This window comes from Trematomus bernacchii, unplaced genomic scaffold (genome assembly GCF_902827165.1).
Source record: "Trematomus bernacchii unplaced genomic scaffold, fTreBer1.1, whole genome shotgun sequence".
Lineage (NCBI taxonomy): Eukaryota > Metazoa > Chordata > Actinopteri > Perciformes > Nototheniidae > Trematomus > Trematomus bernacchii.
Genome location: NW_022987839.1, coordinates 1,392,295 through 1,419,578, shown reverse-complemented (window position 1 = coordinate 1,419,578; position 27,284 = coordinate 1,392,295). Strand labels below are relative to the sequence as shown.

Here is a 27,284-nt window from a genome sequence, read left to right as displayed (position 1 = left end):
GTGTACCTGCCTGTTGCTAGCCAGACGATTGTAGTATAATGAGCTTGTTCGACAATAACATATTTTTAAATTCGGCCAGTCGGTCCAACTCAAGCTAGGTTAAAAAGTACAAGCTAACAAAGTATAGCTTTTAAAGACTGTTATAGGTAAATGTTGACTGAAACAGAGTGATACAAATTCTGAAATAACTACATTGTCACAGAATTAAATGACAGAAGGCATCAAAACAAGCCAGAAATCAGCTTTACATTATTTTATATTGCATATGTTTTACTTGTTTGTTTGATATTTACAGATATATCACACACTAATAATTATCTGCTTTATCTCGCTCTACTTTCTCACTGCAGTCTGTCACAGAGTTAAGTTAATTCTTAATTCCATTGGTTTCGTCGTGCATGAAAGATGTCTTTTCATGATGAAAGTCATTTCCATAAGTTGGGAAACTGTGTTTATCCAAAACTGTCTTTTTGTCATGGTCCAGGGAGAATTGCTTGATCTCAAATGCATTGACTGGGAGCTTTTGCGATGAATTGATAGACATCTCAGTTTGAATGGCTTTATGAACAAATGGTTTCTGTGCAGGTTTCTGGATAATTGCTGGGAGGGCGGCGGGTTGATCCCTCTGGACCTTCTTGTCTTCCCACAATTTCAGCAGGCGGCGTTGATTATTTGTCATATCCTTGAGATTTTGCTGCAATGACTGCACTTGATCCTCTAAAAGTGTTTTAGATGTGACTGTGTTTGCCAACTCAGAGGTCAAATCATCAATGGTCAGACTCAGTTTGGCAGCCTTCTCCACAAGGGAAATGCACTCACGGTCCTTATCTTGCATGTCATTGATTATGTCCTTTGTGGTCTTTCCAGTGAATTTAGGGTTGCACTCAAGTCCAATCTCAGTGCGAAGACCCTTCACTTGTTTCCTCAGCTCCTTGTTTTCAACCACCAAGGTCTTCAGCTTCTGTTTCTGAGCATCAGTTGAACGCATCCTGGACTCATACTGTCTCAGTTTCTCTCTGAGAACACCTTCTCTGTGCATGGCATCATCTCTTTCGTTTCTGCATTTCTCCAAAAGTCTTAATGTCTCAAATTTGGACACTTTTTCACCTTTCCCTTGTGAAGTGGCCATCTTGTGGCAAATTCTCCAAATCAGAAAAAAGAAAATGAAAATGGCAATTGCTTCAAACTAATGTTATAACGCACAAGCTTTTCCAATAGTTCTTGCACATTATGTTGGTAAATCCACTTCGCAAGCTGGAGCAGCTACATAGATGAGGCAGGTAACATTCCTCTAAGAGGGTTGTCTGTTTGACAGGCACCTCCTGTGTAACTCAAAGCTGGGGCTAGAATGACCATTAATTAGGGCGCCACCATCCATTGACACAGTTTCAAGTGACAAAATGTTTTTCCTAATTTGTTGATTAATCAGCTAACGTTGCCCCTGTTAATTAATGGAAATCATAAACTTAACAGAGTTCCCCCCTGCGTGCAATGTATTAGCCAACACTGTGTGCTTGTACACAGGATTTACATACATAAGTAACATTTTTCCACTGTGTGCATCCAAACAGTGACACAGTAGATCCTATCAGACAGGACAGTTAAGATGGATGAGTTGGAAAACAGTAACAGCAGCCAAATGTCCACTTTTAAAGTGAACGCTCTTTTTGAGATGTTGAAGTTATATCAATTAGGTACAATCTATCCCTTAAATATTTAAAATGTCCAACTGTTGAAATGTACTGGCAGCTTTTACCGCTGTCAGGAGCGGGTAGAAGTGGAACACGTTGTCTAGACGTGTCTGAGCTTCGGTGAGTTTTCATACATATAAACTTATATAAAATAAGGTGAACAAAAGTTGTGAACTAACATTTTATGCATTTATATATTGCAACTGTTCAGGTTCACAAGAGGAGTTTTGAAGTAGACAAAGATGGCAAATATTACATTCACATCTTTATGAAAAATAGTTAGTGTGTTAGATTGCCTTAAAACAATTGAATATCTAATGTTGTTTATTGTACGTTTCCCACATTTTAAAAGTTTGGTTAATAGTAGTATGTATTTTAATGTGAGTGAAAACAGTTTGCAAATAATCGGTTCATTTGCGATTGAAAATTCACTAAATAATGTAAATGTAAATAATTTTGTCCAATACCTTTATTATTGATGATTTTATCAAAAACGTGGGTCCCACAAAGAACATATTTTATTTGTTTACCCATGAAACACTCATTGCAAATGAACATATTCAATGTTATACATTTTATGAAATGCAGTTATTCAAAGTAAAAACAAATTATTTAAAAAAGTTACACAATTGTAACAGCCTTGGACATTTAGAATGGGTCTTTGGCATTAGTTTGCGGCACTTATGGTTATATCAGTGAAAAGATGATACAAAAATTGTTCATAATAAGTCCAAGTCTTGAATTTCTTACTAACACCTGTTATTATTATGCTGTGAATAAAGAATCTTCATAACACAAAATTAACTAGCCAGTTACCATTAACTGAGTATAAAAAATGTATATACACAAAATCACTTTGATGTCACCAACATTACTGCATAGACTAGTTATTTAAGTACTTTGAAAAAAGGACTATAAAGCGGAAAACTGCCATACTGCAAGAGATCATATATGTGCTGAGTAACACCATACCCCATGTATCTTTAAGGAAGCTTAGAACCCATCCCATTATAAATAACATACTTAGTACCAGTGTTAATTTCCTGAGGTTATTCAATTGAAACAAGCATTGACACTGGGGTTTTAGGTCTTGGGCCAGAATGTCCGAGTGCAGGTGAAATCCAACCGACCCATTACTTCATCACTGCAGCAACCCGATTCTCTCTAATAAGGCAACAGGAGAACCTGCAATTTAAAAAACAAATAACACTTGGTTTGAAAAGGAGGAATCATGTAAAGGAAGTCCGGTGTCGGATGTGCTGCAGGTTAGAAAAAAAAAACACTTGAGAAAAAAACACTAATATAAGCCAACAGTGTAGTGCAGCTACTGCCATAGGAGGACATTTTGTATGCCATTGCATGTGAATAAAATAAAGTCCATGAAAAGTACAAGGATGAGGAAGATGACACACACCTATCAGGTTATTAGTGTATGTACAAAAGGATCATGGCTTAAAAGGCTTGTGTGTCACTATTGTTTACCTTTAGACAATGAAAGGCTTCATGTCGCAGACGGTGCCTTGGTCAACTCCAGTGCAGCAGAAGGTGCAGGTGATAGTGCTGCTTCTGGTTTGCTAAAGAAATAGGCCTGGAAAAGCAAACAAGGATAGGAGTCAAACAAGTGTAAAACAATCCGGCATTTACAATATCAAGAGAAACTACTAATCAATCAAAATAAAAGCCGGTGTCTTTAAGTAAGTGTGTTGCAAATGTTCAGTGTTCCAAGAGAGAACGCGGCCTTATTGCAATCCATTCATCTTTGTCAACCTTCAGACACAAGCTTACTTTGTAGACTAATTACATAGACCAGACGTATGATACCTCTGTGCAGCTGACAGTATTACACTAATAGCCCATTCTCACACCAGTTAGCCAATGCAGTCACAGTTTCCTATTGAGAGTCTCCTCAGTGGGAGTGAACTTAACACTATCAGGTATAGTCATTTCCCAGAAACACACAAGGAGGATATACAAAATGCTATCCATGTAGTATAGTGTAGTGTCTGTGTTTGACATTGACAAGAGGGGTCAAAGCTTGGCCACGCTACTGAGTTCATTGAGGACAAATGAGAGAGTCTCTCATTGCCTCAATATACAAGGAGATGGACAAGCAGCTTGAATTGAATGGATTAATAAATAAGTGTTTTGCCAAAGAAGGATATTAAATGTTGTATCTTATTTCCCTGAACAGTTTTATTTTCCATTGCTCCCAAGTTTGTAATAAATCCTAACAGTAAACTGATGTAAAAGCAGCTTCAAAGCTATAGCAAGAGCAATTACCTTACAGCCTACAGCGAGCAGGACGTTGAGCAGAACAATGGCCGACATTATTGCTGCAATAACTTTGGGGTGGTCTTCCCTGACTGCAGGCCAGAAAGTCATCACCAGAACGGAGCCAGAGAGGCAGAGAGCCACCACGATGGAGCACCACCTCAGCCATTCAAATGGGATAATCCATAAGACCTAGTATGGGAAAGAACAGTGCATTGTTTAATATTCATCTCCATTACAAGACACATTCAAGGCTCTGAATATATTCATGATACAGGGAAAAGTAGCATTAATCATCAAAACGTTTTTCATTAGATGTAATCATTCAATTGACAATATTACACTTGTTCTTATGAGATAAAATAAATCAGGTCTTACCACTGCTGGTATGTATATTGCAAGGGAATATCCATATACACAGACGATCTCCATAAAGGAATATGACACTAAGTTCATGATCTTGTTGTTTCTCCAGAGCAGGCAACCCCAGAGGGCAAGGGGTACAAACCAAGCATAGCTGAAGATCGCTGTTGCAGCTATTGTCACTGGAAAACACATCAAATACAAACAAATTAATAAGTAAAATGTTCAGTTCCATCTTACCTTCAAACTGAGAATGTTGAGCCATAATATTAAAAAATAACAGCACTTACCTTTTCCAAACTGTGGGCTATACTTATGGTCTGGTTTGCCTAAATTCAGCAGGAAGTTGGAAAAGTTTCCACTAATGGCTAGAGCAAACACAAGGGTGGTGCAAATCCAGAATGGTCCTGAAAGCACAAATATCAGGCATCAGAAACTCTGTTTGTGTGCCCATTTGGTGGTACAACAATTAAGTACAGCATTACATCAACAGTACAAACAGGGAAACTTCTCTTCTTTTCCAAATTAGAAGAAGCCGGACAACCTCTAATAATTAGGACTTGAATGTTAAACTGTTTAAGTGCTAACCATAAAGATCAGGTTTTCTACGAAGGTGGACATGAATGAAGTTCTTTCCAGGCCATGGCAGCATGGATCCAATGATTCTTTCCTTCACCTGAAACAAATGTTAATAACCATTACACATGTAATCAAATCTATTAATGTTCTGAACTCCATATTATAAGACAACATATCACAGTGTTAAAACAAGTTATGAATGCATTACGTGATGGGTCTCGATGTCAAAAAATCTTTGGTAGTACTCAAAAGTCCAGAAGGGGGCACTTTTCTTTTGCCCAGAGAGGAGCTTTAATACAAAAAATAGAGAAGGGCAACATTAATCAAATACGTTTTTGATGCAACAACATTGAATAGTTCATAGTTCAAAAAGTAAGAAATACGTTTTAAAAAAGTGTTATTGTTGTGCAGACCTCTGTCTTGTCATCACTGGCATGTGGGTCCTCGTCATTAACATCCGGAGTGAAACCAGCAGCATTTCTCTGCTTCTCTGGTATGTCATCATCTTCAATGCTGATAGTGGTTGCATCTCTATTGGCTTCCAGCAGATTGCCAGCTTCTTCAAATTCTAATTTCATAGCAAGGATAAATGGAAAATATGAATCCAAAAAAAGTGGATGTTGCTACCGATGCATAACAATGCAGCAGTTTAGAGAGATGTGGGTTTACAAGTGCCATAGAGACTTTGAAAGAGCCGAGTAAACTGTCTAACATCATCATTGAGTAAACTTCATTTCCATATCACATAAAGCAGACGTGTCAAACTCAAGGCCCGCGGGCCAAATGTGGCCCGCCACGTCATTTTATGTGGCCCGCGAGAGCTCGCAAAGAATATAAACAGTTTATTATACGGTTACATGCCGTTTAAGCACGTTGCCCATAAACTGCATGTCCCAAAATGCATTTCGTTTTGTGACGTGCGCACTGAAGCGACTTCCTATCAGCAGCGGCACTCTGAGGCGGTGAGTGACCAGTGTGTGACTGTGAGTGACACAGAGTTGAAGGAACATAATTTACAGCGGCACAGAGACACCAAACACGGAGCAAAGTCTGCTTCAGCAACCGAGACAAGCAACTCCAGTCCCAGAACAAACAGACAGAATGACCCGCTCTTTAAGAATCAGTCGGTGTTGCTGCGGCTCAGAGACACACATGGATTTATTATGTTTTAGAAAAACTCGCATTACGGTTATTTCCGGTTTCTGGTTGATTAAAATATATGAGGTCTTGGCTTGCAGAGTATGAACGTCTTTTTGCTATATTCAGACGATAAATACTTATAAATACTTGTGTAAAGTTTGTAAAGGAAGGAGGAAAACTTCCGCGATCCCTGTCCCCTCTCACTCTGTTCCTCCTCAACACGCCGCCGCCCCCACTCACTGCTTACTGAAATAGTGAGTGACAGGTGATAGTAACACAGCAGGATCTGGGACAGGGGGTTCTCAAAGTCTTGGCTTTCAGACTATTAAAATATTATTGCTGAATTCAAATGAAATATAGCCTACTTAAATAATGCTTGATATACAAAAGAAAAATACTTTATTATTCACAAAAAATAGATTTCACAAACATTGTATCTCTTTTTGATAAGATATGATGAGGCTAACTAAATTTCATAAATTCATGGGATTTATGTAACAGTAAGAGAGTGAAATGTTAGTCTGAGCCCACATACAGTATTTTTGTGTCTACGTGCACAATACATTAATGCACAACCATGTGCTTTCAGACGTAGTTATTGCCAAAACCAATAATACTCCAATGCAGAGGCAATATTGTTATACAGTATAAAACATTATTTTGATATTTATATATGTATATTTATATAGTGTTAAAATTACAACCGGCCCTTTGAGGGCAACCATAATGCTGATGTGGCCCGCGATGAAATTGAGTTTGACACCCCTGACATAAAGGATGGTGGAGGACACTTACCTTGAAATTGGAAAGGATCATTAGTCGACGCCATTTACACGGATTCACTGTCCGTGACGTGGAGCGTCTAACAGGAACTTATCGGCAAGTTTATGTTTCACAAAGACGATCAAAAGTAATCTTAGCAAGCTGTTGGATAAAGAAACAACATTTGAAATAGCTTAACCCCACGTTTACCGTGTCTGAATGATGGTTAAAAATGGTGTACTCTATGAGCAACACAGTGAAAAAGAAACAAAGTTATAAGTTAGCTCAAGTTAGCTACCAACTCCAAGTCCTCACTTGACAGCTCACCAATAATTACATTAGCTAACTTAATAACATCATTTTCAGACTGGGTAAACATATCAAGACAGCCTCTGTTTTATTAACAAATATAGTGCACAGTATCAGTTATTTTCTGAACAATTAATGCTTACCAAAGTATCTATTAGCACCTCTAAAAATCATTTAATTTCTCTCAGCTAGGTTAGCGTTGGCCGGAACCGGATATACTGGGCATGTAAACAAGCCTTCTTCCTGTATCGAAACCTTTTCAAAGTAAGATATTGAACCTTTTGAATTTAAAATATAATTAACTGTTACATGATTGGTTGCATAAAATATTTGTATAAGTTAATATATGCAAGATATCTGCTATCTATTTTGATTTTTTGGGGATCTTGAAATAAGTTTATATTAGCATTGGGCTTTTATTTTGAAGTTATCAAGCAAAGACCACCACCACCAACTGTGTGAACTTGCACGGTAGGCTACAATGAGGAACTCGAAGTACTTTACTCTGATACAAGCATAAGTTGTAAATAACTTGTCTTTATAAGCCAAATAAGATGAGAAAAGAAAGCAGATAATAGAAGACACTCACATAGGAATTGTGGGTCCTTTTTGGTCATGGTTTTAGCTCATTCAACGACCATGGATTAGCTCACAAGTGAGGTAGCCTACTTTTGTTTTTTTTAATGCTTAAGTTGTTTTTGAACGCAACTTGGAAGCTGACTTTTGTGCATCTGTTAAGAGTGTCCTTCTTACAGGAAAAGAAAAATACGTTAAGATGGAAAATAGCGCCATTTATGTCCGAGAAAGAGGAAACCTTCGTCGTGTCAGTGACATAGTCCTGGCCCAGCCAAAGCCTGTGTCATCATGCAGAAGGACAAATCCCTTTGTGCTGAGAAAAGAGAACTTTATATTCACCTACAATGCAGAGGGAAGTCTGAGATACACAACCAAATCTCTCTTTGACATCACTCTGTTATTCGTAGCTGACAACATTCACCATGTGGACTCTCTGGTGGGCTTCCCTGATCAAATAGGAGACAGACTGTTTGCAGCAGCAGAGGAGAATCGTGTATTTTTAAACGCAGACATTTCCTCAAAAGCCCTGCAGTTATTCAGTGACGCTTATGGGGAGATGGTGCTTGGATCCCTCTGTCTGAGAAATAGGTCAGTTATCATGCCAACATATATCCAGCCTCACAGTTTGATGTGCCCGAGACAGAAACAGCATGTTATGTCATTTTCATTTCTACAGATTTCCACTCTTGCATGAGAGGATGGATGAAATAAAAACATTTCATAGTCTGAAGTGTCTGGATCTGTTTGGCTGCAGACTGGGTGATGATCATGAGATATTCCAGCATTTAACATCATCAAGCTCATTGGCAAGGTAATACTTGATTTGTCAGTCCCAAAGATATGATGTGGAAAATATATGAAGCTATGTTACTAACAATTCTGCCTTTCATTTCCAGCAGCCTAATGCAGCTTTCCATTGGTGGTAACAGGCTGTCAGACGTGGGCCTCCAAAGATTTACTGCACCTATTCGGATGCAGAGGAAAGGACTGGACTGTCTTCAGTTACTTGACGTTTCCTGTTAGTAACCAAACTATTTTCCCATTTTAGTGCAGATACTACCACCTCCACAATTAAAACGGGTTCATATTCATCATTACCTGTTTAATAATTATTATGTTTCATGCACAGATAACCCTATATCAGTCAGGGCTTTGAGATACATCACATGCTTCCCCAAACTTGAAAATCTTGATGTATCTGGGACCAGTTTGAAGGTACGACACTAACTACTGTGCATTACATTTGGCTGCAAATTATTGTGATGCTGACATCTAAATGTAATTTATACTTCTAGCTTGGCACAGGATTGAAGACCACCATATGGGACCTGTTGGGGCTCATTTATTCTGAGAAATCACTAGACAGCTTTGATCACTCGAGATGTAAAACAGAAGGCTGGGCAGAGCAGGTAAATATATTCAGACAATGATTAAAGGAAACACGTTTCTGTAATGTAAGCACTGTTCTTCAAATAAAGACTAAATGTTGCAATTTAGTGCTGGTTCACATCTCATGAATAAATGCATTGTTTCCTTTCCAGGTGGTAAACCAGTGGGAAACAAATAACTCACAAATGCCAACACTGAAGAAAATTGATGAATCCAGAACATCAGCACTTCACTTTTGTAAGTTTATTTTACCTTAAATTCCCATTGTAATACTTTTTAGAATTAATGATGATGACACAGTGTCTAAGACAGACTTTACAGTGTTTGTTTTTGTTGTAGTTGGCAGGCAGAAGTTTGTCAGAGACGTACTGAATGCAGCACCCTTGGTATGCGAGAGCGAGGAAGAGGCCCAGAGAGAGAGACTGCATTTCTTCCGACCTGCAGCAAACAGTCACATACCTGAGAAACAGACTCCTTCCACAACAAATCAACAAGGCAAACCTTCCTGGCTCAAAAAAAGGCAGCGTCAGTCAGAGAGGTGTGACAGTTCACGTCAAAGTCCTCCAACCAAACGTCTTCCCTCATCAGCTCTTACTGCAGAGGACCTTGACTTGTTGAACAAATACTGAACTATTCGCCCTTGTAGCATGCCACAAAGAGCAGAGAGCAGCTTTGGTATGCAGGTTAACTGGTAACACATAAGTGCAAATTACAATAATGTTTTTCAAGATGATTCAAACTGATGAACCGTCTTGGATACAGGTGGTGTTGTGTATATATATTTTTATAAATAAAGTTTAGTATTTTGTACGTCTCCATGTCCTTGCCTTTCATTTTGCTGTTTGGAAACGGTCTAGATTATTTTTGAACAGTGCACATAATACAAAATATGGCAATTTTTTTGCCTATTGCATCAATACTTAATTACTAACAGGGCAAGGTGGAATATTGCAGTGAAACAGCTCCATGCTAACAGTGTTTGAAATTGATTATAATATTTAAACAGAATTTGCTTAGGAATACGCAGCACTGGTGTCAACAGCAGCGGCTAGACCTCTGGACTGGAGGGCTGTGACTAACATGGTTTTATGCTACAACCAAATATTTTTTTAATTTCCAAACTTATATTCCTCAGCCCAAATTGATGCAAGCAACACCACTTTAGGCAATTTATCACACTTTGCTAAGCTCCTTAAGCCACAAAACGCTTTATACATCATCTTTTTTCACATATGCAAGACCTGTAAACAGACTTTGATGTATTAAATCGGTGCAGTTCCGCTGTAAATCAAATTACCACACAGTAAACCTGGAGGCTAGGTAGTATTCCAACACAGAAACACAGTATGCAGCACAGAGCTGGAAAAAGAGGGTTACTAGGGGGTCTAGCGGATCATTTGTGTGTGTGCTGGCCACCCAGCAGGTTAATTCAGCCATGAATAACATATTTTATGTATTGTGTAACTGCTGTGTCTTTGAAATGCCACCATAGAGCAGTCCTCACACTCTTTTATGCCATATTTAAGATATTTACACTAATATAGCAAACAATGAAAATGGCTACGTAAACTCGCTGTTGATTTAAAAAAATGTAAGATTGTACCTTAAATTATAATTCCAGTGCAAGGGTAAACGTGTTATGATTCATAACAGCACACAAGCCCCAAGGCAGTTGACTTGTCACTACACAGGAAACTAGTGCTATTCTCAGACTAAATTACTAAGTGTAATGCTTTTAATTGGAAGCAGTCACTAGAGCTTTAAATGTGCTGCAGATCATGCTCAAATGTTAGCAGCATGTTCACTGTAATCATAGAGGCTGGAGATCCAAAGATGACATTTACAGCAGTGTTACTTGATCAAGAAATATGGTATCATACTGAAGTTTAGTTTGACTTTTTAAGGACATTTTTCAGATTTAAAACAAGGAGTATTTTAGGAATGTATCCCCTTGAAATGTATGACGTTGGTTACTTCTACAGCTACATTGTTTTGTTCAAAATGTGTTTACCAATTGAGTCCAATTCCAAAGCTAGAGTATACAATGATTGAGAAAAGTCACACCCATGTCAATTATGTCAATCCATTGTATTTAATTCTGATCCATCATTAAAAGAACAGACAACAGTAAAGCAGGAAAGACATACTGTGTGTACCGTCACTATTAGTTAAGATAAAGAGCATACCAGTTTATTGTAAAATTCAATATCATCTGTAAATCATGGCAGTAAAAACATGAACAAACAGGGAAAGTCTGCAATATTAGCACAATCTTACTTAAAAGTTGAGGGTATGGGTTTAAACCTGTATCACTTCAAGTCACAAATAGTTCATTTCAACATTTTTCAAGAAAACAAGCACACCAACACCACCAGCTAACGCACACATTGAATTTAAAGAAAACTTCCAAAACATTTTACTGCTGCCATCACTATATCATAATGCCTCAATTATACCAATATACAGAAAAAAACCTTTATCAATCTAATTTAGAAAGCATTAATAAAGGAGACATATCAGTAATGCAGTTACTCCTGTTTAGACCAAAGGAAGCACGTGTCTTGTGCCAGAGGATAAAAATCAACTAAAGATTATTCATTAAAAGAGGAAATTGCTTCTTTGCTACAGCTTTGGCTTCTAGATGTCGGACTGGCCCAGGTTGACTTTGGAAGGGAGGGGCCCGGCTTCTTCCTCAGAGCCTTTGGAGGTAATGATCAGCAGGGAGGAGGCTGGATATGGAGTCAGCTTCTTTTCACTTAAATACTCCCTGTCACCATAGATGCTCAATTTCTAAAAGGAAGAATAAAGAAATTATTGGAATGTAGTTTAAATATAAACAGTACTCAGAAGTAAATGTAATCACAACCTTGAAAATAACTACACTCAACTTTATTATGAAGCAAGATGTTACGTAAGGAATCAATTAAGAATCAAGATCTGCATTTACCAGATCCCGTTTCACTCAATAGAATCATAATTATCATTTTGAGAAATACACTCATTAACTTTAATGCTGCGAACCAGATGAGGAGACCAATGCTACCTTCACACCTGTACTGTTAACATGAAGCTTAATTCAGCACAAAGACTGGAAACAGTTCGCTTTGATCTATCCGAAGGTTCAAAATGTGCATCACCTCAAAAGCTCACATGTTAAATCTTGTTTATTTAATCCATACAAAAACAGAAGGGTTACTAAGATACAGATGCTAGGCAACCAGATTTTACATCTCAGTTTTTGTACAGATTTAACAAACATTATATGCGTTAATACCTTTTGAAGCTAACTAGTTGTTTGCCCCAGCCACATATTTACACTACAGATATACAAAAAGGTATTAATCACCTCATCTACATTTCAGCAAGAAAATTAGGATAAGACACGTCTAAAAATTTGATTTAAAGTAACCCGAGAGCCAACACAAAAAATTAAAAAAAGCACAGAACTTACCTCAGCAGGTACATACTGGTCCACAGCAGTAGCCACGGTGGCGCAGCAGATCCAGATCAGGACCAGCACGGACAGGATCAGGGTTGTGGTTAGGATCCACCCTGGTAGCCAAGGGTTCCTGAGGAGGACATAACAAATAGAGAGCTTGTGTGGGCAGCATTGCTAATATCGTGCTTTGCAAAGCAAGTTCAAAAGTGTAACCCCCTTGACAAATAGATAAATGTGTGCTAACCAACCTTGAAAGGCAGCTGAAGAGGTTGTATCCATCATCGTAGCTGCGGTCGCCGGTCATATCTCTGTCCCTCTCCTGGATTAAAGTGCGGTGGTATTCTTTGTAAAATGGGCCCAACCCTGGGACTAGAAAAGGAGAAAAAGAGGTTAAACATTTGCTCCGTATATGAAGATGCAAACTAGTAAAGACTGCCCAAAGATATATACTTTCATTACATTTAATTATTATGTAAAACAGCTGGGCAATGTAGTTTCTAGAAAATGTTACTCAAAACTGAGTCACTAAAGCATTTGGTGGTCTTGTCTGAGCATATATTGTGGCAGGATGATGCATGTGAGAATGGTTAAAAAATAATGTTTTGTGTCAATGTTCAATATTCAATATAACAAACAAACATGTCACTCAGTACAGCTATGTGGCTCTCTATTGCATTTTCTGGGTGATCAGAAGAGTACACTAGGTCAGGTTAAGACTATACTGGCTATACCCAAACACACGTTTATACGTATAATAAAGAAATGCAGAGAATAACGACAACTTCATTCATAAGGTGTATTTTAAGAAAATTAAATAAAAAGGACTTACAGCTCCTCTGCGGCTCTTCTTTAACTTCTTTTTCTACTTCAAACTGGGTGAAAAACTTGAGTTGTGGTTCAGTCTGTTACACAGAATATGTTTAACAGGGTAATTTTTGCAAACAGTATGTTGGATAAGATTGCCTAGTCTGTTATGTTTTCCCTACTCAGTACAATACCTGGAAAATGACAACTTTGCCATCATCAGCCTGGAGGTAGAAAGTCCAGGTGGAGGTGATGAAGCTGTGAGCCTGATTCATTACATCCTCCCAGAATCCTCTGACCAGCGTCAGGGGGTACAGCATGTGGATCCTAGGCATCATGGCCTCCAACTGCAAAGCAAAAACAAGCAATACTGAGTAAACAGTTCTTTATTGAAAGATGTGTACATCCATCCCTACATGCTACTCATTGATTCACACTTGATTGTACCTGCTCATTTCGCTGCTCAGCAAATGGAAGCTGATTCTGACAGCCCAGGTTGCATGCATACTGCTCATCAGAATGAGTGTAGGCTTCACGACAGGCTGTAAAAAAAAGTTTGGATGTAAAGAGAAGTAACAGTTGAAACAGGTTTGACAAAAGGAGTATAATTGGTCTACCTTTTATGTAACTGGGTGTGCCAATACCAGGGTTTATTATGAGGAGGCGCACCTGTTTACAGCTTTACAGTTGGTGATGACTTCAGAATGGTATCATAAAAGGCCTGGACACTTTGCATTGGTGAATAAAATAGGTCGGTAGCTAAATACATAACTTACTTGATTCACACTCGGATTTGGTTTGATTCAGATCATCACTGTCACGGACAAACTGGCAAATTGAGAACAGACGGCAGCCTCTCTGACAGGCATACAGTTCCTCCTCCTAAAAAACAAACCACAGGACCAGTTAAATGGCAACATAAACAACAACCGTGAAATAATATAACGCCATTAACTTTTGCATGAGCTCTCCTTTGCAACATTTAACAAGACAGAAGGCGTTGTGACAAAGTGAGGTTTACACTTCTGCTCAACCAAGTTACCAACGTTAGCTAACACTAGCAGACATTACTTTCCTCATCGGAAGGAGTACTTACCCGTGGATACGTGTGCAAACTGTATGTCATTTCACATGACTTATGGCAGGATGCCGTGTTTCCCAACACGCTGTCGAAAGCATCAGTAGATGCAGATGTGAACGCAAGCAGGACGAAAAGTCCTAACACACAAACAAAGGAGGAGAGAGTCCCCATTTTGTCTGCGAAAACCTAAACAAACAACACGCTCTTCTTCCTCCTCCCTAATCGGCCTGTTATATCACGGGAACTCTGCCTCACGCGAGACTTCCTGAATGTTTTGCTGTGTTTGAGTGTTCCTCGTAAACTGTTAAATCCTTCACATGATAGATAATTAAACAACAAATTGGGTGAGAATCAGCATGTTTTTATTTTATGAACCAACAATGTTTTATTGTCATGAATTTCAGGAGATACCTAGATAATTAAAAAAGGAATTCAAATTAAGAGTTAATGTTACACAGAGAATAAGAAACACTGAATATTGAAGCTTGTTGTAGTTTATTAATATTACAATTTTCTTTCTGAATTCATTCTTATCATTTGTATGTATTGCACAATACTTTCCGCAGAAATGTACTTTCCATCTTGTTGGTTCGGGTTCAACAAGCATACTGGTATTCTGGTAATTTCTCCAGCACCTGAAGGCAACATCGGTCGCTACTGTTTACTAGCAATTCAGCTGCAGCTAGCAATACTAACCAAACTGATTTGTCACAGTTGAGGTTATGAAGGAAACTTGTAATTAGTGTAGTATGAAGGAATGACTTGAATCAAGCTGACAATGGCTTCAATTCACTGAATTTCAAAAGGAGATTAGAGTTAGCTGGGCAACATTATATACCTAAGTGCTAACAGCAGTCCTTATCAGTTTGCCTGTCTTAATCTAATAGGTATCTTGCTACTTTGTTTTTGAAGATGGACAAGTTTGTAGTACGACTTCCCAAGGGGGAAACACCTACAAAATCCAAAAGCAACGGAAAGGTTTACAAACAAACTACAATTGAATCTTTACGGGTGAGATATGAGTCCGACATGTGATGATCAGGCAAAGTCAGTGTTACTTTGTGACATACTTACTCTGGTCATTCATTGCCCTTGTGTTTTGCTGACAGAGGGTGGTTGTGATTGAGGATATCATGCGCTACAAGTCCATGTTGGAGCTGCCAGAACAGAGCAAGGACAACCTGCTGTCTGCCCTCACAGAGCTCGGCAAGAAGATCCCATCCAGAGAGGTGCTCAAGTCCACTAAAATAGGTAAATTAAGGAAACTCCAACAAGTTATTTTACAATTTGCTGGTTGCTGTGCTGATATGGAAAGTATAAACATGTATTATACATCTTAAGCATGTACAGTACTGAGCACTGACTGTATAACAACCACCTTATTTCAAACTAATGTAATGAATATCTCAAAGATTGACATAGCCTACTGCATAGTTACAACAAGTGCTGAGCAATATATCAATAATACATAAATATCATGAGACTTGATATCTTCTTACATTTTGGATATTGTAGTATTGCTTAAGTGTCTTTTCCTGGTTTTAAAGGCTGCTTACAGTAAATGGATATTATTTTCTGAACTTAACCAGACTGTACTAGCCCTTCAATAATTTACCACAAATTAGATTGTTTAAAGGGGACCTATCATGCAAAATGCACTTGTGTACGTCTTTTATACATGAATATGTGTCCCCGGTGTTCCAGGGAACTCACCAAGTGTCAGAAAACACAACCCTCTCTATTTTCCTCCATACCCAAATCTCTAAAAAAGGGGCTGCGTCGGATCTGATAAAAACTGATCCAGATTTGAACACTGTCCTGACGTCAGGACGGTGGCGCTACGGCTATTGGGCCAACTCCACCAATCAGGAGGAGACAGCCACGGCCATTGCCGTTCGAAAGCGCTGGAGACGCTGTAGTACATATGCCAGGCCTGTAAGTGGCGCTGTAGTCTGCCACAAAAGCAGTGAAGAAGACTTGGTTACCATGGTTACCCTTCTGTTTATTCTCTGCTGTGGCTTTCTTTCTCCCTCCCCGAGGCAAGCGTTTGCTCCCGCTGCAATGCAATCCCTCCCCGTCGAGGCAAGCACTGTAATTATCTCCGGTTAGTCCACCAGCAGATGACAAACACCCACCTCTCCGCCTCTTCCAAGGAACGAGGGGACCGTGCGGCAGAGTTTCAGTTTCAGTTTGTTTCGCCGGTCAAGATGTCCGTTAAAGTTTAAATCTTCCGGACAAAATTAGAAAAGTGCCGGTCAAAGGTCTTCTTTGTTATTTATTGAGCTTTAAAACAAATGAATAACGACTCTATATAATAAACACGGAGGACGGAGATCTCTTTTTCTCCCCCTCTTCTGACAGCCCAGCAGCTGATCAGAGCACGTCTCCCCTCTCCTGCAGGGGGGCGTGGTCAGCAGAATCAGACCCGTAGACAGCAAACAGCACATAGAGCGAAATGAGGCATGGCTAAAATGCATGATCTGTTTGGTATTTTGAAAACAGAAACGTATAAATATACCTTATATAGGTATGGCCCTACAATATATCATTTAAATATAGCATGATAGGTTTCCTTTAAATATTTGGTGAAAGCTTCAATAGTTTACCCTGCAATTGTGTTGTAAAACATGGTGATATTTTTTCCATATCGCACAGCCCTAGGTTCAAGTCCTGAGTTGGAGTTGACTGCATTGTTACATCAGCACTAATACCTGCCAGGCCCTGAATCAGATTCACATTGTTTATTTCAACACATTATGAAAACCTCTCTCTCTTCTAAGGTCACACTGTCAACCAAATGCGCAAGCATCTGGACCCTGAAGTTAGTTCATTGGCAGCAAAGGTTTACACTGACTGGAGGACATTCATTGAGGAGAATTCCAATAAGCCGTCAATTGAAGTGCGCTCCGACAAACAATCTGAAGGACTCCGGAGCAACGCCAGAAGACTAATGTCTGAGGCCCTGGAGGTCAAGGTGAGAAGGAGCGTCTCAGTGAAGTCTAATGTGATGCCTACTACTTATTCTGTACCTCGCATCTAATTTACATTTGACATTACACCGGTTGCGGTAGTCTGGTAATATAAATTGATGACTAATGTATAATACATTCTACAAGTACAATTTTGATTGGAAAAAACCTCTTTCTCACCATGTTACTCTTTATACAAATACACAAACATACAGTTTGATTCAAGACCATTGACATGTTTTTGTATGCCTGTTTTTTAATGTATTCTGGTTCTTTTTATTTTCTTATCTGGCCTACAGGAGGATTCGGGTCTAATAGACAACATTGAGAGAGAAGTGTTTCACCTGAGCTCCCGGTTAGTCAGCGGTTCATACAGACGGACCATTAGAGCGCTGGTGTTTGCCTTCAAACACAACCCAGAAATCAGAACTCAAGTGAAGGACAACACAATGTCAGTCAACCAGCTGGTTTCCAAATACAAAAAATAACTGGTGTAAAGACCTCTGGATGGTTTTACTTGAACATTGCCAATCTTTTTGATGCATTTGATTTTTTTATCTTTTTATTATTTTCTGTAAAGGAGATACAAAATATGTTTACACTTTGTGGCACATCAGCAACCTTACACTGTTTCATAACTGAATGTAAAACACAGTCAAGAATAATTTATTGTTGATGGTGATGATAATGCCGTCTTTTATCTGGAATCATAGACGTTTTTTGTAAATTATGTGTTTTTATACTATTGGTGAAATTTTTTTTATAAAAAAAAATATGATTGAAAATATGCCAACTTAAGCATTTGAGTCCTCTTTTGTCATATAAGATCATTAACATATATTACTAAAGCAGCACCAGCCAAATTATAGCAATCACCATGAGAATAACAGCCAGAACACAGATGCTAATAAAGACAATATCACTCAGGTCATGAGGCACAGCTTCTGGACCCCCTGGAGCTTCAGGACTTTTTTTGTCAGTTTGCTTGGCCTGCTCCTCCAGACGACGCTCCTCCGCTGAAATGATGGAGACTGACGCTATCTTCCTCAGGGCGTCGCACTGCACTCTATATTCCTGCACATTCTGCTGTTTCCCATCAGAGAAATCGATGTAGAGTTTGTTCACCAGCACGGTGATGTTCCGAATTTTCTGGAAGGGATCATGAGTTACAGTATTAGAAAAAAGCAAGACATACAAAACATCTCTTTTACAGCTAAAGTATGGTTAATATTTTGCTAATTTGATGCATCTGAAAGTGACAGGATACGGGATAGTCACCTGTCCAGCAGTTCCACAGTTGACAAACTGAGCAAGTATCTTATATGAGGTGGCTGTGAGCTGGGCTGTACAGGAGGGGTCTCCCAGGTAGATGCTCTCTCTGTCCAGCTGAGGTAAGGACTGCTGTGGTATCAGTATGGTAAATTCTGATCTTGTGCAGCTAATGTTTACAGGAACCACTTGGATTAAGGGGTAAAAAGAACATAGTTGTAACTTTTTTAAACAACATGGAAAACATTTTTGCATATTAGAGTCTAGCCAAGAGTATTTTTAGCGGAGATTTAGACAGTAGCAGTAGGGGGTGCACCCTTAGTAGAAGTAACACAGATACAAATAAGAAGTTTTTCCTTCTGAAATGAATCAAATGCTTTGGTAGGGAACATTTACCTCCAAGATAAGAAGCAGTAAACCCTCTGTGAGCCTCATTTCTGTCTGTGTTGAGGACCACCAGCAACTTGTTTCCTTTGGAGACGAGAAAGGGGGTGTGATCTCTGCCACACCAGCGCCCCAGCAGGGGGTCCGTCTGACTTTCCCCGTCATAAACTGCCACAGAGTCGTAGTCGCACTCGTCTGACAGACTGTTGCGGTCTTCCAAGTCCATGACAGGGAAGAAGAGTTTGATGCGGTACCCAGCCGCTAGAGTGATGCTCCAGTGGCAGTTGATGTTGTTTGGGTAGATGTTTGGGAAGTGCGGGCTGCTGAAGTTTCCGTTTACATCTGACAGGATCTGCTGGCACTCATCTGTTAAGTACAGTTGATCAGATAAGTTAGTCAACACTATTTATAACACATTACTCACATTACTTTTCTAAGGATGCTGCTTCCAATGTTTGATTCAAGTGAGTACCACAAAAGTAAAAGTTCATGTTTGTAAAAGTATCTCTCTTTTCATGCGTCATAGATACGGGAGTCATTGAAAGTGTTACCAAATAAGAAGTATCTATATGTCCTAAACTGTCTAACAGTTCATTCACTGGTGTGGTCATCAGAATTCAAAATAGATTCAAAATAATGTGAAAAGCATTATTTTGTGACAAATTAAATAAGTGAGGATTAATGATACAGTCAAATCTGTCTCAATCCTTTTGCAACTGTGTTGAAGGATTTTCATCCTCTTGCAAATTGGTTTATGCTCGACAAGGTCAGACGGGGACATTCTGTGATCAGCTGTCTAAAAAGTTATTATGCAGTGTTTGAATTGGATTTAATTCTGGGCTTTGGCTCGAACACTCAAGGAATTTTACTGTGTGGAATCTTTTTCTTCTTGCTGGACGGTGATGACCGATTTGCATTGCTGCAGTGGTATTCAATTTTCATTCATCAGACGTCAACATCTTTAGAGCTATTTTGTAGGTCATTTTTGTCTTGTTTCAAATGTTCAGTGTGATGTAATATTTTTTTTCCTTATTTTTTTTATTTCATGGTAGATTTTCTCTTCTGAATTAGATTTGATTGAATAACAGCTGCTTTATGATAACCTGAAAGTCTCATATTGAAGTATTTCACCTTGTCCTTTGTTACATTTCCAATTCCTGTTGTTATTCAAAAAGCATAAAGGGGCAATAAAAATACTCAAAGGAATTTAAATTGCATTCTGTTACTTCTTTTCAAGTACAACCTATTACATTAAACTTTCCTACCTGAGTAATAGTAGGCCTTGAACCCACGCCCACCAATGTTGAAGTCAGACTTGAAGAGCACCAGAAGATGATTGGAGGTGGTGACAATGATAGGAGGTGTATCTGCCCCGCAGTATTTGCCCAGGTGGTGATGGGTGACTGTCGGGCCATCAAACAAGGCGACAAAGTCAAAATTACACCCCTCGTTGTTTTCCAGCTGGAAGTCCAAGAAGACCAAGGTGACCACGCTGGTGTTGGACACGTGGATGGCCCAGGAGCAGTCAGCATTGTTGCTGTACTCCAGAGGGTAGCCTGGACTGGAGATCACACCTGAAAGACCTGTGAGGACTCCACCACACACATCTATAGAGAAAAGAAGGCAAACTCAGATGCATCTTGCACTTATGATGTGAATGGGAACAATAACCTTTCATGTAGTGTTGTGCCAAGTCTAATTTCCAATGAACGACAATCCCTATAGCCTATAGTTAAGGGTTCATTATCAAAGGTTAGTATGATAACACACTCAACGCAGATGATGACATTGTAACTAAACATAAAAATGCATGCAACTTCCATTATTATTGTGAGCATGATAGCATGCTGATGTTGACATTTAGCTCAAAGCACCACTGTGCTTACAGCCTGACAGAGACATAAGGATGTCTTAAGAGTTTTTTCTATATAATGATTTTGTGAGATCTAAATTATTCTAAGGTTAAGAAGTTTTAGCTTAAAGCCATGGATTTGATCATAGCTAGAAAAAAATTAACTCCCTGTCACATTGCATCAAAGATAATGAGTTACCTTTTCTGTAGCCAACACTGAAGCCCCTGTAGGCCACATGGCGGTCTGAATGGAAGATAATGGACATGACATTCCAAGAAGATGTGAACTGAGGAGGGGAGATGTCACCACAAAATGTCCCAAGGAGGTTCCCTTCATCCTCGGATATGCCATTGTAGATCTTGATGTAGTCATAAGCACAGTTGGCATGGTACTCCAGCTCAAAGTGGTGAAAGGTGAGGAGGACGGAGGAGCCCTCGGCCACAACAATGAGCCAGGAACAGTCGATGTTGTAGGGATACAGGCCAGGGAAGTTTGGACTAGAGATATTACCAGACGGAGCAGAGAGGATTCCTCCACATTTGACACCTTATAATTACAAAACTCAAGTTTAATTTCTTGTCAAAAGGAAAATATACTTTGTAGCTCTTTCCTTGCTCAATTATTTATTTGACACTTTTTCTCCAGCAACCTGATACAACCTCTGAAAGTAGTATTACAACCTGACATTGAACAATTGAGGCCCAACTTTCTCTGTATATACAGTACCTGCAAGACAAAGCACTTTCATCAAATGTAAGCTTTGCAAGATAACAAATAGCAACTCACCTTTTTTAGAATCAGCCTTGTCAACAAGCAGTAATAAATGAATCAGTATAGCCACCCTGAGACTCATGTTGTTATTGTTGATTCTGCTTTTGTCACGCCTTAGCTACAACAACAGCAAAGACAAACAACAGCAGTGTCAGAGCACACAGCCTTGAGACATCAGCAGCGGTGCCTGTAGAGGTAATAGGACTTTGAAAAATTCATCCACAGCCTGAATGAGAAACCCGATACCAACGTAGCCCACGCTTTGGCCTCTTTGCTAAATTTTAATGACTGATACCCAATGAGCATGAGTGGCTTGTCAGGACAGTGCTTGGAGAGTTGCTATACATTTTTAATGATAGTCTCTCTCTCTCACACACACACTGAACACCAGCTGCAAGTGGAGTTGATAAAAGAGACAGGAAGAAAGAGAGGCGAATAATCACATTTGTCACTTATATAAATGGCTTCATTAGAGCAATGTGAGAGGAGCCCAGAACTATTGATGTCTTGGAGTAAGGGGCACTGCGTAGACTTTTATTTTCTTGTGTAAAAGCAGCTCACGCACAACACACAGACTCCAACATCTCTCCTTTGAATGGGTATGTAAGTCTATTAAGAAATGCACAGGTGTGTTAGATGGTTTCAGAGTAAAAATAAAATGATAAGTATCTCACTTTCTCCAATGCGATGTTACTATTCGAATAGCTACATCGGGGTGTTAAGCACAGTCAGTAAAGTGTACACTATTGAGCATGAAAGCTAGTAATCCACAAAAATATATTCATATTTGCCCTAGAAGAAGACTGTGAGATGCAGCTGAAAGTGTGAGATCAGAATCAGAATCAGAATCAGAAACAGGTTTATTGCCAGGTAGGTTCACACATACTAGGAATTTGACTTGATGTCATGGTGCATACATAAAATATAAAAAACAAGAAATCTAATATAAAACACAAAATCTTTTTTACACCGTAATAAAATACAGTTAAATAGCAAGAGATAGAGATAGTAGGGGGCCCACAAAAAATGTAACAACCTAAAACCCTTCACAGGAATAGTTTCACTTTCTTTTCGAAAGTTAAATAAGAAGATATCATACCACTCACCATTGAATATGAAGCAGCTAGGAAATGGTTAGCTTAGCTTAGCACAAAGACTGGAAATGGGCCAAATTGTTAGCCTATACAGCTCCTGAGTTAGACCCACAACCCCACCCCTCTCAGTAGCACCTCTTAAGAAATGAACATGTATTATGTAATTTGTTTGATTTGGGTTGGGGGTGTCGGTGTATGAGGTAATCTATTTCTTGGCAGGAGCAGTGACATGCGGGAGCCAAGCCAACTGTCTCCTGGCTGAAGCTTCATATTTAACTGACAGATTGGTATCGACCTTCTCAGCTAATTCTCCAACAATATACCCCGCTGTTCCTTTATGTTTAAGTTATTCTCTAATATGCAATTACAAGTAGTCATTCCGCATTTAAATTTGACTAAAGTAAAAGTCCTCGAGCATTTGCACTTTAATTGAATCAAAAATGAAAGTACCTGCTGTGAGGAATGGTTCATGTCTCTGTTGTTTATGTTACCGCTGAGGCTCACACCAGCAGCTTGTATTTGAGTGGGAGAAAAATACATCCTTCATTGTGTACCATCTAACATTTTAATGGTGCATCATACTGTGTATTTAAATAGCCCATAAAAAATGTCTCTGTGAAAAACCTAATTACAGCTGTCCAATACATGTTGTTAAGAAAAAAGTAGAGTTATAACGAAAAGTTTAGTGAAATTATAACTGAGATGGCAGAAGTCTTAACATTTTTGATAGATGCAAGCTTTTTAATGAAAATTCTGTTTACACTCCACACACTAAATGCTGCAATGTCTCTCAGAGGGAGATTTTGTTGTATTTGCCAAATGCCAATCATATCCCCTGACTCATTCCTCCTGGCAGTCTTATAACTGAACAATACAGACAAGCAACAATAATCCTGACTCAATGGAGTGTATAACAGACAGGGAGATAAAGTACTCTTAGCAAAAACCTATTCTGCAAATAAATGTTTGCTATTCCAGCAGTGCTGTGAAGGCCGGGCTTTTAGAGGGAATATCTAATGGTTTCAGTGAGCAAAGATAATACCTGCAGAGACCTTCTAGATGGTGCTGTTGCACTATAAAAACTGAAGAGAAAATCACCAGCTTTTAAAAAGTCATACCGAGCTCTAAGCTGAAATAACTAAGAATGTGATTAAAATCAGTCAAGTGTTTTTCACACAGCGGTTCCTGGAACTAAAATGAACAGCCTTGCCTTTGAATTTTAATTCTGTCCTCCCTGAAAGCTTGTCATTGTTCAAGGATGTGAGCACTGGGCAGTGCTGAAATGTGTTTCTGAAAGATATCGTTTGTTTAGAGCAATTAAATCACCTATTAGCAAGTAAATACTCAATAAACAAATAAGGCTGAAACTATTAGAAAATTCCAGCAGATTAAAGAGGGGAACGTCAGTCAAACAAATAGCAGCCTATTGACCTGGAGCTTAATTGAATAATTGTGGTACAAATATACATGAAATTAGCATTTTGTTATATATATTCAGCAGTATAACAAAATCCATTATTAATATACTGAATCATATGTGGAAGGGATTTTCTTGTTGGCAGGGGTGCACATTTCTATATTTGTAGGTGTGTGTGTCTGTGTGTGTCTGAGTTAATGTTGTTGGGCAGGGGGCATTTGACAGCTATGGCATCTGGCATCTTTGGATCCAAACAACAAGAGCGCAATTGATGCAAATATTTTGTACACAAGAAATTAATGAAACGTACTCTGTTTACAAAACACACTTTTCCACATCAAGAGAGATTATGTACGATTCTGTTACAGCTATACAGGGACTGTTGGTAACTGCTCACTCTGATGAATGCTCTCTAAAGCTCTTGACAGTCCGGGGGAAATTAAATGAATATATAAGCATATGTCACAAGACGATAAAAAGTTAATGTTTCTGACACAGCCTGCAGCTTGGCAGCACATCTCCATGCCACCTCCAAGTGTACTATGGTGTGTCTTAGTAAGCATGATTTGTCTTTTAATATTTTTTAATGCATGGTGTGTTTTATAAAGACAGAGCCTAAGGAAAAACCTGAATGAGTTAATGCTGCATGATTTTTAGATGTACACAACAACACATTGTTTCATGAATTGTTGACTCCTATATCAGCAGTTTTTTGAAAGCACATAATACAAAAAACGTCGTTTCTAACAGTGGGTTTACCTAATGACAGAGTTTTCAGCATCACAATAATAGTCCTACAGCACTTGTGGCACTTTTTATGCAGGACTGGACCAGCCAAACTGAATGAATACAGAGGGAACATTGCTACAACCTTGTACCTTGTATTCCCAGCTGGTGCTCACTTTCAGACAGAAATGTTTTTTGACACAGTAATCTTTTAACATTTTCTCCGAGCCACTTTGTTACATTTCCACCCTCTCTCTCTCTACCAAGGACAATATTGATATGTCATTGCACTTCGAATTTAGGGAGCTTTCAGATTGGATTATGGACCATAATGAGCTAAGCCTCCCTCTATGGTTATGAGGGCAATGAAAAACCATTAGAGGCTAAGCTACACAAAGGAGAAAGAATCATCTTCCCTTGACAACTTCTTCTATACCTTCACGATACTTCAAGAAATTATCGTGAATTAATCTAATACATACAATACTATAAATATACAATATGTAGGACATTATCAGATACATCAGCAGTATCACTGATTCCATCACTAAATACTATTTTATATTTACATTTGAATATAAAACAAATATAAGAGCCCAGAATTGTGAGAAGTGGTACTAAATAAAATGCCGTTTGGGACATCTAAAGCTTACAATTCTTATGTAATGTGTTACATTTAGATTGGTATATTAGTATTCATTTATTTTGAATGCTAAGGCAAGCCAATTGTCTCCTGGAGGAGCTTCATATTAATAGACACAGTGGTATTGAACTTGTTTTCTAATTCTTAAGCAATGTATCTCCTGCTGTTCCTTTAGGTATCAACAACACTTTAATATTGTATAATAAGTAGTCATCTTGCATTTAAATTTGACTCAAGTAAATGTGTTTAAAACATTTGCATTTTAATTAAATCAAAAATAAATGTACCTGCTGTGAGGAATGTTTCCTTTCTCTGTTGTTTATGAGACTCACACAAGCATATATTGTATTTGAGTAGGAGGAAATTACACCATACACCCTGATCTGTCGCTATTTTCACGGTGCATATAATTTGTGTACCAAATTATGTGTTTCATCAATATGAACACATTTTAATACATTACACAAATAATGTAAAATGCTGGTATTGTGGAAAGGATAAGGTTTAGTAGGCAATAATTACACTGAATACTTTTAAGGATTCTATTATATTTGCACCAATCATAGGTCAAAACTTTGTAAAAATGGCTGAAAAAAAACAAACAATATGTGGTAGGCCTACTAAATAAAGAACCGTTTGGGAGCCAAATGTGACTGTTTAGTATTTTGTAAGTTGATCCTAAAGATCTGGCTCTTTAAAAAAGTTTTCCCATCATCTTCAAACACCTGAGGTTGGCTGCTACACTCATGTGACATAGCTTCTAGCTACCTTCTACACAAGTTACATGGAACGCACCTTTTGCAGCGTGGCGGTCATTTTACATGGATGTATAAGAAATATCTTCATTCAGTATCTTCATTAAAAGAAGGAATAACAACAATGTATCAAATTACATTGTTAAAACAGTGTGACAATTTAAAAGTGGTCGCCCGGCCTTAACCTGGAGATAATTATCACGCGAATCCGCAGCTCCTTGACACAAGATGCGTTCAAGTACATCACCTGCGAAATGTCAGTGCAAGGCACACAAAATAGTAACCCGCGCAAAATAGTTAAGTAGCTTTGAAGCAAAGACAAATATCACAGAGATATAATGAGTGAGTTTCATATTGTTTTGTGCGTTATCTGTCCGTAAGGTTACTGTTTTGGTTCACAGATAGTGTCGTTATCGCCAACAGGAAGCTGTTTTCACCTACAGTAGAACACTTATCTGCACCAAAGACAAAGTTAGCAACTAATGTTAGCTAGAAGCTTGTGAACACAGTGTAGCATTTAGCAGCTAAACAAAGCCAGATTGCCACCAAGAGTTGGAAAAGGCCAAAGACAGTGCTAAAGGAGAGTGAAAACAAGACTTCCATTTTTTCAGGTAAGTTAGACTACATAATGCATCTTAATGAATGTTTCTCTTGAACTGCTGGGTGTGTAATTAAGTTACTCTTTTAAAAAAATGTAAGCCATATTCACTTTTAAAAAGATGTGTGACATCTCTATTTCACATTTTCCCCAAACGAAATAGTGTGTTTGTCACTTGTTTTTGCTAACTCTGCTCCTCATAGCCCATATAATCTTATTATTAGGTAGCTTGCTAACTATCCCTTAATGTCATTTACAGGATGCCTTTGTAAAATGTCATCCGTGGTCCTCCTATCAGTGCAATTTTCTGGTCTTGGACGTGGCACGTCGATGTTGACTCTTCCCAAACGAATACCAAGCTAAGTGCTGCATACTTGAGCAAACTAATGCAGCTTGAGCTC

The 27,284-nt window shown here is 38.6% G+C and overlaps 6 protein-coding genes across 8 annotated transcripts; 2 read left to right on the top strand and 4 right to left on the bottom strand.

Annotated features, from left to right (window-relative positions):
• Positions 1 to 367: 367 nt before the first annotated feature.
• On the bottom strand, positions 368 to 1,129 carry zgc:113691 (uncharacterized protein LOC503529 homolog). Its single transcript, XM_034152795.1, has one exon. It carries the CDS (start codon positions 1,127 to 1,129, stop codon positions 368 to 370), a length of 762 nt encoding a protein of 253 aa, XP_034008686.1.
• Positions 1,130 to 2,142: 1,013 nt separating this feature from the next.
• Positions 2,143 to 7,368, bottom strand: yipf1 (Yip1 domain family, member 1). The gene is made up of 10 exons (XM_034152835.1): positions 7,259 to 7,368; positions 6,840 to 6,968; positions 5,318 to 5,472; positions 5,113 to 5,193; positions 4,914 to 5,001; positions 4,616 to 4,732; positions 4,341 to 4,507; positions 3,972 to 4,154; positions 3,174 to 3,279; positions 2,143 to 2,876 (listed from the first exon to the last, which is right to left on the bottom strand). The coding sequence occupies exons 2-9, from the start codon at positions 6,871 to 6,873 to the stop codon at positions 3,193 to 3,195; spliced, it is 912 nt and encodes a 303-aa protein (XP_034008726.1). The 5' UTR covers positions 6,874 to 6,968; positions 7,259 to 7,368; the 3' UTR covers positions 2,143 to 2,876; positions 3,174 to 3,192.
• A 182-nt stretch (positions 7,369 to 7,550) lies between these two features.
• On the top strand, positions 7,551 to 9,890 carry lrrc42 (leucine rich repeat containing 42). 2 transcript variants are annotated; one of them, XM_034152834.1, is made up of 7 exons: positions 7,551 to 8,279; positions 8,368 to 8,502; positions 8,591 to 8,709; positions 8,821 to 8,906; positions 8,987 to 9,100; positions 9,233 to 9,317; positions 9,420 to 9,890. In XM_034152834.1, exons 1-7 carry the CDS (start codon positions 7,891 to 7,893, stop codon positions 9,707 to 9,709), a joined length of 1,218 nt encoding a protein of 405 aa, XP_034008725.1. In that variant the 5' UTR covers positions 7,551 to 7,890; the 3' UTR covers positions 9,710 to 9,890. The 2 variants fall into 2 exon arrangements, with proteins under 2 accessions (XP_034008725.1, XP_034008724.1); XM_034152833.1 differs by having other exon boundaries at positions 7,552 to 8,279; positions 8,588 to 8,709.
• Positions 9,891 to 11,149: 1,259 nt separating this feature from the next.
• tmem59 (transmembrane protein 59) lies at positions 11,150 to 14,654 on the bottom strand. 2 transcript variants are annotated; one of them, XM_034152831.1, is made up of 8 exons: positions 14,420 to 14,654; positions 14,100 to 14,205; positions 13,771 to 13,865; positions 13,518 to 13,670; positions 13,349 to 13,421; positions 12,768 to 12,888; positions 12,532 to 12,649; positions 11,150 to 11,870 (listed from the first exon to the last, which is right to left on the bottom strand). In XM_034152831.1, exons 1-8 carry the CDS (start codon positions 14,573 to 14,575, stop codon positions 11,718 to 11,720), a joined length of 975 nt encoding a protein of 324 aa, XP_034008722.1. In that variant the 5' UTR covers positions 14,576 to 14,654; the 3' UTR covers positions 11,150 to 11,717. The 2 variants fall into 2 exon arrangements, with proteins under 2 accessions (XP_034008722.1, XP_034008723.1); XM_034152832.1 differs by having other exon boundaries at positions 13,349 to 13,391.
• Positions 14,655 to 15,050: 396 nt separating this feature from the next.
• On the top strand, positions 15,051 to 18,108 carry tceanc2 (transcription elongation factor A (SII) N-terminal and central domain containing 2). The gene is made up of 4 exons (XM_034152829.1): positions 15,051 to 15,415; positions 15,514 to 15,655; positions 17,185 to 17,378; positions 17,673 to 18,108. The coding sequence occupies exons 1-4, from the start codon at positions 15,317 to 15,319 to the stop codon at positions 17,859 to 17,861; spliced, it is 624 nt and encodes a 207-aa protein (XP_034008720.1). The 5' UTR covers positions 15,051 to 15,316; the 3' UTR covers positions 17,862 to 18,108.
• Positions 18,109 to 18,152: 44 nt separating this feature from the next.
• cdcp2 (CUB domain containing protein 2) lies at positions 18,153 to 24,685 on the bottom strand. The gene is made up of 6 exons (XM_034152794.1): positions 24,571 to 24,685; positions 21,078 to 21,425; positions 20,292 to 20,633; positions 19,039 to 19,392; positions 18,652 to 18,830; positions 18,153 to 18,522 (listed from the first exon to the last, which is right to left on the bottom strand). Exons 1-6 carry the CDS (start codon positions 24,683 to 24,685, stop codon positions 18,217 to 18,219), a joined length of 1,644 nt encoding a protein of 547 aa, XP_034008685.1. The 3' UTR covers positions 18,153 to 18,216.
• Between the last annotated feature and the right edge of the window lie 2,599 nt (positions 24,686 to 27,284).